This window comes from Pundamilia nyererei, unplaced genomic scaffold (assembly GCF_000239375.1).
Source record: "Pundamilia nyererei isolate P.nyererei 1_Seehausen unplaced genomic scaffold, PunNye1.0 scaffold00111, whole genome shotgun sequence".
In the NCBI taxonomy this organism is placed as follows: Eukaryota; Metazoa; Chordata; class Actinopteri; order Cichliformes; family Cichlidae; genus Pundamilia; species Pundamilia nyererei.
The window spans coordinates 1827647-1837275 of record NW_005187512.1 but is presented as its reverse complement, the minus strand read 5'-3'; the positions used below and the strand labels follow the sequence as shown (position 1 = coordinate 1837275).

The 9629-nt window shown below is 41.3% G+C and overlaps 1 protein-coding gene across 4 annotated transcripts in view; it reads right to left on the bottom strand.

Moving 5' to 3' along the window:
- The window catches only part of itsn1 (intersectin 1 (SH3 domain protein)), a 48122-nt gene that overhangs the window by 32080 nt on the left and 6413 nt on the right, over positions 1-9629 (bottom strand). For all 4 annotated transcript variants that reach the window (XM_005741544.1, XM_013912998.1, XM_013912999.1 and 1 more), the window contains exons 2-10: positions 5612-5671; positions 3842-3934; positions 2274-2337; positions 1929-2089; positions 1290-1475; positions 981-1044; positions 701-801; positions 532-595; positions 304-441 (exon numbers count right to left, since the gene is read on the bottom strand). In XM_005741544.1, coding sequence (XP_005741601.1) covers positions 304-441; positions 532-595; positions 701-801; positions 981-1044; positions 1290-1475; positions 1929-2089; positions 2274-2337; positions 3842-3934; positions 5612-5639 — 899 coding nt within the window. In that variant the 5' untranslated portion in view covers positions 5640-5671. The remainder of the gene's footprint in view (positions 1-303; positions 442-531; positions 596-700; positions 802-980; positions 1045-1289; positions 1476-1928; positions 2090-2273; positions 2338-3841; positions 3935-5611; positions 5672-9629) is intronic.

Here is a 9629-nt window from a genome sequence, read left to right as displayed (position 1 = left end):
TCAGCAACATTAAATTTAAAAACTGTACTTTTGAGTTAAAATATATATTTATAATTTTAATAAATGACAAATTAAAAAGGCATGAACATTGTTTTTTGTATCGAAGAAATATCGAACCGTGACACCAAAGTACCGAACCGTGATTTTTGTGTATCGTTGCACCCCTAATGACCACATGTAACCTCTGTGCTCAGTTCTAGCTTCTTTTTTCTTTTTTTAAATGTTTGGAGGTTGATTTTTTGGTTCTTGTTTAAGTGACCAGCACACTGTCAGTAACATCCTCGTGTTTAGTTCAGCATTTACCTGAATGATGGTGGGACGTATTCTGGAGGTAACACAGGGGGCAGCGGTAACCCTGACATAGCCATATCTATGAGGTGCATAGCCAAGATAAACTCCTCAGCTGTCAGTTTTCCATCCTGGTCAATATCTGAAAGACTCCTGAGGGGAAAAACATGAAAGGAAAAAGTCAGATTTAAAGGACTGCTGTTTTCTGTTCTGATATAGAGGGTTAAATTCAAGTGTACTCACCATATCGTGGCAAGCTGGGTCTGAGGAAGACTGGACTGCATCAGGATTGTGCGAGCCTGGGGACCTGAAACACAGACGTACATCAAATGTAGAGAAAGACACACACATTTACATGCAAACATAACAGAAACATGATGATAATCAACAGCATGTGAGTGTGTGTGAGTACCAGTGAGGTGTCCACTCATCATCTTGTCATGGGAGTTAAAAAGCTGTCTGTACTTCAGCCTGGAGGACTGAGGAACTGCCCAGTCAGCAGGGGGCTGAGCACTGGGAGGAGGACAACAGAATAAAAAGCAAGAATGAGAAACCAATGAGATTTTATAATTAAAGAAAAAACTACATGCTACGAAGGACTATAGGTTCAAGTGCACAGCACTTTTACATGAACGTAACAGCTAAATTCACCAAGTTCAGAATGGTGCAAACATTTGGGTTGTTTGACCTACCCAGCAGCATCAAAGGACGAGCCCTTCTGCAGCTTGGTACTGGCCCGATTAAACGAAGAGGGAGCTGAGAGCGACAGAGAGAAGTGCATTTTAGGACTTGGTGAACTGCATGTGTTGTTGTGTAATTTTACTAAGAAGCCTCTAACTTAAAAACAAAATAGTGACCCGTGTCTTAGAAAAGCATTCATGCAGAGATAAGAGAGCGTGTGAATGTCTGAAATGTAAATACATTAAGCTTGTTATGTGTAAATACAAGCTTAGCGATGGAACGCATCACAAAGATGTGACGACAATGCTCTCTACTGTTACCTGGGTGGGAGAAGCCTGAGATGGGCTGTATTATGCCCGTGGGAGGAGCTCCGTTGGCAATGGGCTGTGGGAGGGGTGGCGGCGCAGACGAGACGAGTGGGGGCGAAACCCCGACGGGAAGAGGAGGCAAGGGGAGCGGGGGCACGCCGGGCAGAGGAGTAGCGATGGGTGCCATGGGAGGCATGCCTGAGTTAAAAACAGAGCGAGAAGACAAGATGATCAGGCGCTGGTGTGCACACAACACGTGCTGTCTGTACACACAGTGAAGGAGGCAGGACCATTATCACTATATATGAGTTAATTTAAAAGACAATTATTTATTATAAGTTATCTGCAGTATTTTTAAGAAATGAAGATGCCCCATGAACTCTCCTGACTCCAACGATCTGATCCAACTGATTTTTCTTTGACACTTCTGAGCCCTCGTAACATCAAAGGTCCAGGAGATAAATTTGTGGCTGATCAAAACAGGTTTATATCAAATGAAAGGTCTCATATTCAATCGGCTCATCTTGTAGAAGAGATTCATTTAGTTTCTTTATAAATTGAATAAATACAGTAACAGGTATTGCTGATTCTCAGAAAAACAGGAAGGTGCTCACTTATTTTTCATGGAATTAGTTCAAGTGTCAGCCTTACCAAAACCAGTCTGTGGGGGTAAAGGTAGCGGGGGTTGTTTCATACTGGGAGGAAGCGATGGAGGCAGAGGGTGACCCTGTAGTTTCAGCTTGATGAGCTTCATTGCGATTGAGAACTCGTGGATATCCATTCGGCCATCGCTGTTCATGTCAGCCAGAGCCCTGCAGATTCACACAGAGCATGAGCACTTTAAAACATTAACGAGGGGTAAAATCTGACATGGATTAAAAACCACTGGTGCAAAAAAAAAAAAAAATCTTAGACAATAGTCTGCAACTTCTTTGAAATGCTACTTTTAAAGGAGAGTAATAAATGAGCTGACTAATTCCTGGCTATGTGACTCACCATATTTGGGCGAGGACGGGCGGGGGAAGCCCTGATTGGAGAAAGAAGTTCCTGGCCTGGTCACCTGACAGACAGACAGACAGACAGACAGACAGAGTGTGAGATCACCACAGAGCCCAGAGAATCTAAATGTAAACGACCTCTGACCTTTACTACAATGTCAACTAAATCATAAAATGCAGATAGTCAAACCTTATTGAAGTTTCTCTGAATCAGTAAAACATAATCTATGATATGAAATGACTTCCAACTTTTCATTCTTGAACTAAAGCAGCTTTACATGACTCACAGTCCAAAACGTTGTTGGTTTTTTTGGTTTTCTTTTTCTCTTAAACTGGGACTCAAGTTCCCGTTTTCCAACCCTGGGGTAGGGTCTGGGAGATAAGCCAATCATTGGTGAGCTATGGCTCTTGTGCAGGTACACAAGCAGAAGCAGGGCAGTGATCAGCGGGGTGTGATTGACATGTAGATGCTAAACAATGCCAAAGGGTTAGATCGAGGGTCCTGCAGACAACAATGGTCCAACTCCAGGAGGTGAGAAACTGCCTCCTGATGTTACTCGATTACAAAAACAAATAGATTAGAAGCTCTAGATAAACAGTAACAGGTTTTGTAGGCAGTGTTTCCTTAGCATGTTAATTGCCCCTTGATTCTTCATCTCCTCAGCTCATCCTCTGTCTGAAACAAGCTCTTTTCCTTCTCCCTTTAATGTTTCGGGTAAGCCTGGCACTTTGATCACTGTTCCCGAAAACTGTGACAGCAACTCAGCCATGTGACCGTTTTTTCTCATGCCTGACTCAGGAAAAAGAAATCATCGCATCAGCACTGGAAGAGAAGCAGAAGTCATTGAAACAGGAAACAGTTTTATTTCTTTGGTTGCAACAATCTCCGTCTGCCTCATCACGGGAGTCTGTGCGCCTGCACATCATTAAAGTGCACACAGAGACCGGCCCGCTTGAAAAACTTGTGCGTCCAGTCTGACCAAAGCAACAGTTGTGAAGTTGCTTTTGGCACATGCTACCTGTTCTTAAGTACAACATCAACTGCCTGTGAGTCAACTGTCTTCTGATTTGCTGCCCGTCACAAACAGCGTGGGAAGAGCACGTGGGGTGGAGCTCTTTCGGTCAAAGATATCCACTCTCACTGACTCACACAGAGAAAGGAGAAACAGCTGCCTGAGAGTGACCGTTTAAAGCAGTCTGAAGCCTGAATGAAGCTTTGCCTCATTATGTGTTAAATTACAGTTAAAGTTTGTCTTTATTCTTCGAATAACAGCATTTAAGCAAATATCTGAGCAGCTGTACTTGTGAGGCACATTGAGATTTTGAACTGGATGAATTTACTATTAAATTGCAGTCATGGCTCTAGTGGCTGTGATGATTTCTCCTAATGAAGTCCAGTTTTCTTTGATCCAACCACATTTCCCACAACGCACATCGAGCACTTAGGACATTTGACACCTGGACAGCAAGTTCCCCACAGAGCCAATAATAAAACACGTGACACTGGCATTGTGCATGCCCCTATCACCCCTTACCCATGTTTGTGTGAGAGCGAGAGAGTGTTACCTGTGATGAAACCCCCAGCAGTCGGAGAGAGGCTGTGAAACTGCTGGTCATGTTTGGCTCTCTCGTCCACAGAGATCAGAAACACATCTGGACCTAACGCATCCATAAGAAACAACAAACACACACAGAGCCAGTTACAACCACAGAGGTCGAGCCCAAGTCAGATACAGACAGGAAGAAAAGGGAGGCTTGAGAGGAATGCATTAGTCATGAGTCTCACTTCCTGTTATATAGCTCCTATAAGGGTTGGACAGAGTGCCAGCTCAGAGATGAATGGATGAGGAACTGAGTGCGTAATTAACATGCGAATGCAACCAATTCATCAGCAGTTGACAGAAATAATGTGAGCTTCTCTCATCACTGAGTTTACTACTTAAAAAGCCATTTCTGCTTCACCAGCCCTCACAACGTGCTGGTGTTAACTGTGATACAGAAAATTATTTAACAAAGATAAGATAAGTTCCAGCACAGTTACAGTGACAGGCGGTAACTTTGCAGTTTTGGTGGCTCTCTTCTCTTTACAGCCTTTCAGTTTCTGCCATTGTGCAGCCACAGCTTTTCTGAACACGTCACAGCTGACTAAAGTAAAGTGACCGCTGCTGATGGCATTCATGTTTCTACTGCTGAAGAACGTTACACAGTGCAGCAAACCCAGGAAAATCCCACAGAGAGCCCCACAAGGGACAAAGTAATAATTCAAGGAAATTAAGAAAGAAGATAAAAGAAGGAACAGGGTGCAAAAGTTTTGTTATAACTATAAAAGACACCACACGATGAAAAAAAGAATATCTCATGTATTTGCACACTACATATATATGGTGTGTATGCCCTTTTTTAATACTATACATTTAAAATACAAGAACAGGAATTTAAACTACACAATATCCATCTTTTCTTGCATAAATCCATATTCTCTGTAAATCGCACTACCTTTCTACCATTTGTCTTACTTCCATTTACTTGGAAGAGAAGGGAGTTAAATGTTTAGTGAGTCATTCTAGTTCATTGGAAAATGAAAGACAAATCACTGCGGACTGAAAGTCATTTCTCTGTAACTGTTGATAAAAATTATACTTGTCGGCTGTCTTTTGTGCTGGAAGCTTCTGCCACAACATTTCAACAGAAACACAACAATTATCCTGCTGGCAATGTGTTTTTAATTCTCTTCTATTTTTATTAAAGAAAAAACTGTACAAACATTCATTCAGCCTCAAATGCTTCTAGCTGCAGAGATTTATTTCCAGCATGTTCCCCTGATGACAAAACGCAAGCAATGCTGGTCCTCATTCAGTGTAATGTGTTCTGGGTGACAGCTCACAGTCTATGGTCTGACAAATCTCAGTCTGTGTGCTTTTTAACTATTCGACTTAGTCTGCCTTTGCCTCCATCTCTGTCTCTTTGGCTACAATTTTAGAACAACTTGGTTGTTGTTTTCTTTGACAGGAGCTACATCCACTCATAGCCACTCAGCTACAGTGCTCCCCAAAACTATATTACCAGAAAAGTAAAATTAATTGTTTTACTACTTGGCATAAAATGGGCAAAAACAAATATATCTGAAAATATAAGAACAATGTAAGTATCCAAAGTAGCAACAATATCAGCTTTGCTGTACGGCTAACACACTATTTAGAGGGCGTCATGTGAGAGACTTTATTCTACTTCAAAGATGTGGTTCGTCTGATGAACTCTTGATGTTGTCATTTAGCTTGACTGAGAGAAAACGTTCACTATAGCTCTCTGTTAAGTCAGCCACATGTAAATACTGACCTGTGAACGTGGTTGGGAACTGTGCCATGGTTCGCTCAGTCTTCTGCAGCTACACAACACCTGAAACAACACATTAAGAAAAACAGATGAAAGTTTTATCTGATCGAACCAACAAAACCTGTTCACCTCAACACTATTTCTCTAGTGAACCAGAAAAATGCTTTAATTGTGAAGGAGCCAGCCTCTGTGTGCGAGGTCAGCAACCCAGCAAGATGTTTAAAGGACAAAACAATGTCTGGTCAACAGCCAAAGGTGCTGACACAGTGGACAAACTCAGTGAGGGGGAAGCAATTTTCCAGTCCAGTCTGGAGCTCATTTTCCTCTCTGCTGTCTTTCTTTTGGGTCTCCATCCCAGTGATCCTTACACGCTTACACTTACTAACTTTTAAAGAAATTTATCTGGATGTTTTCAAATGTTATGTTTAAAAATAAATCTCCAGTTGTCATCTGTTCAGACTGCATCCAGTCAGAGCACATTAGCTATGCTTGTGCATGTCAACAGGGCAGCAAACTTCTCTTCATGCAGAGCAGGCTGAGCCTGAGCGCAGTCACTTGTTTTCAGGACCACTTTGCTTCACCAGGGCTTCCGCGCATTTTAACAAGAACAGTTTTTAGAACATAATGCATGCAATTAAAACCTAGTTCACCTTCAAAAAAACATAGAAGAGATTCATTGGTTTTATAAGACTAATCTACAGCTATCCTCCAGAGCTCCTCTGCTTCTAATGTCTTAGATGTAAAAGGCGTCTGGAGGTTGTTTAGTGGAGTTGCTGGAGTTAATGTTAGAGCAGAGCGGGGCGCCAGACTTTGGTGATAGTCCAGATCTGACTACACAATAACACTGAGCAATGACCCACACATAAAAATACCATCCATGGTAGTGTCTTGGTAGGTACGTTGCAGACTCACACCCACATGTTACAGCTGTGTATCGTCACAAGGAGTTAGTGTCAAAAATGTGTGAAAAAACAGTAACGTTGGCCACTCATGTTCACAGTGTTGATCCTTTATTCTGCCTCTGATAAACAAGAAGACAGAAGTCATAATAGACAAAGAACGTCTTTGTAGTGAAGCGAAACAAGTTAATAAGAAAACTCTCAACTGAAGCCACTGTCTGTGCTTCTCATCAACGCTTTCTGAATATTAAATGTTTTCCTTGCTTTTTCCTGGACTTTATCCTCTTGTGTTCAAGCTGACCTTTCTACCAATCAGCACCCTGCACATGGCAGAGTACAGACTTTTGGCTTTTAGAGGATGTCACCCAAGCATGTTTCCCACAGATAACACTTGACTCATATTGGCCAGTGACAGTTGCTCAGGTATATTCTGTGATTTCAGTTCATTTCTCCATCCGTCTAATATGATGACATGATTGATTTACTAATGGAAAATCCCGTCACTCTCATTATGCACTGTAAAAATGACATGAAATATCGAGCTTGGTTCAAATGCTGCAAATTTGTCCAGTGAAATTACGCAGTCAGTGTAAACGGCTCCATTAAAAATGGGAGGTCGGAGAAATATTTTTTAATGACAGAAATATTTGCACAGATTTTACACGCCTGGTGTGAAAAGGCCTTTATTTTGAAAGTTCAGTCGCTGTAACTAGCTAGTTCTAGTCCATCTTGCAGGCCAGCAGACGGGTTTGGTTTTGTGGTAATCGGACAACTTACACATTCTGGTTACAGTCCCATAATCGCTCTCTCTGCAAATTCAGAAACCAATGCAAAAAGATACCCACATACTATAAATTGTGCATTAGCTGAAGGTACTGCAATTATTTCTGAATAGTCTACACAGCTTGCATTAGTAGTTAATGGTTCCTTGTTGGTTTTATTATAGAACCAAGACACTTTGAGCCAGTGAGCTACAACTGTAACTTCATAAAAGCAATGTTAGCGTCAAATCTAAATAAATATTTTAAAGTCAGTATTTCTTACAGACAACACAGACAGAAAAGTTAGAAAAATAAATGTAACTTATATTTCCTCCAGCACTCTCATCTCTTAGAACAACAACAGCTCATGTGTCTGCATTAGCAAAGGCATGATAATCAGATCCAGACCTGCCTCCCACCCCCTGTATCACAGCTAGCAGACAGCCCACAATAACAATGTGACATACATTGCAACAGACAAGGACTTAGGACGGGTGGATGAGTATATGTATGTGTGGGTTGTTGACCCTTTTACTGTGCCCAAGCTTCACGCACACAAGAAATTACCAAACAGTGAGGCCAAATTCTGTTTGAGAGTCCAAATCAAAAATGCAATTTTTCCATTTAGTCCCACAGGGATCGTGCCACGCATGATAGCTAGAGTTTATTACATTAAGTTCTCAGATGGCGACTCATCAGATTTCAAAACAGCATAAGGACAGATGGAATTTAGTCTACAGTGCTCAAACGAATCATAAAACTCAATACAAAGATGGTTTTCCAAAATCGCTCTGATATTGCTGTATCAATAAGACTGCTAAACCCTTCAGTATGAATCTGTCCTTGGCCGATTGAAGGGCTTGCTGTGGAGTGTGTGTGCCCCACTCTCATCAGAGTGGGAGGACAAAGTAACCAACTTAAGTAGGTCAGAGGAACAAAGCCCACCCCACACACACACGCACACGCACACACACGCATGCACACACACACATGTGGCTCGATATTACACGAAAGAATATTGAAGCAGCTGAGCACCTGCAAACATTTTTGCCTAGTTTAAACAACACACAGATGACCAGAAGTGATTAAACTTCTAGTCATCTACAGAAAAATGATAGCAAAACACAACAGTTTGGAGGTGATGCTCAACAGATGGTGCCATTTACAAAGAATGGAAACAGTAGCAGAAAGTGTGGGGCTTATAAACTGCTGAATTCTTTTTACCTTCCAGCATCTCAAAATCTAGTGAATGAAAAGTCAAGTTGCATAAAGTCCTCACCACAGATTAAGCTGCTTGTGAAACAAACTGACGTTTGTGTACAAGAACCAGTTATACACAAAACCCAAGTAAGAACAAGAGGATCACACCCATCGTGACACTGGAGGAAAAAATAATAATAGCGCTGTCCAAACATTCGTACTCATCATGAACTTAGAAGAAGCTTGAATAGTTGTGACAGATTAAGGACAGCTATCACTCGACTCAGTAGGCATCTTAGAGGTGTGCCTTATTTTTTATTCTTATTTATCTTTATTGCATTGTAATTTAATAAACTGATAACAGGATAGTGGATGAACAAAAGCACTCGCTGGGCACACCTGAAATATCAGAACAAACAGTCACATGTCAACGTCGCAGATGTAGACATATTTAAGACACCACACGCAGCACGTTTTTATTAAAGGTCGGAGTGATTAATTATTTCATTGCAATTTTAAACACATTTTTTAAAACAATTTTGGGCATTTTCCTGCCAAACCTCAACTCTGTCACGTTTGATAGTCGTGGGTAAGATGCTAAAAGAGAAATATCGAACTATAGATCAAAGAACAGCTCCCAGTGAAAAGCCAAAGTCCATCACCAGTCTGACCTTTCAGAATAAAATAAACGATCATATCAGGATAAAGATATTTGTGCCTTCAGTCCTGAGCTAAAGCTGCAGGATGTTAAGGCAAACATATGGAGATGACATCAAATTCAAATAAATGCATCAGGAGACACATATTCAACGGCAAAGGCTCCTGATATGATCTTTAGGCCAGATCCCCCAGCTTACTTTATTCATCAGCACGCACAGCCTGAGTGTGACCTTGCCTTTGCAGAACTGTACGACAAAAACAGGCACAAATCTTTCTGAAACAATAGCAAGTACTGAACAGAAATTAATTTGAAGCCCTTTGTTGCATCGAATCTTTTGTCATATTTATCATGTGCAGTTAAGGGTTTAATGCTCTGTTTACCCCGTATATATACACTGTAATTGTGGGATTAGTCTCCATAATTAGAGCACTGGGATGTAACTGGAGTCTGTTATCATGGCTTGTGGCAGATGACTGTTTAAGCCCCTCTGTCCCCCCCCC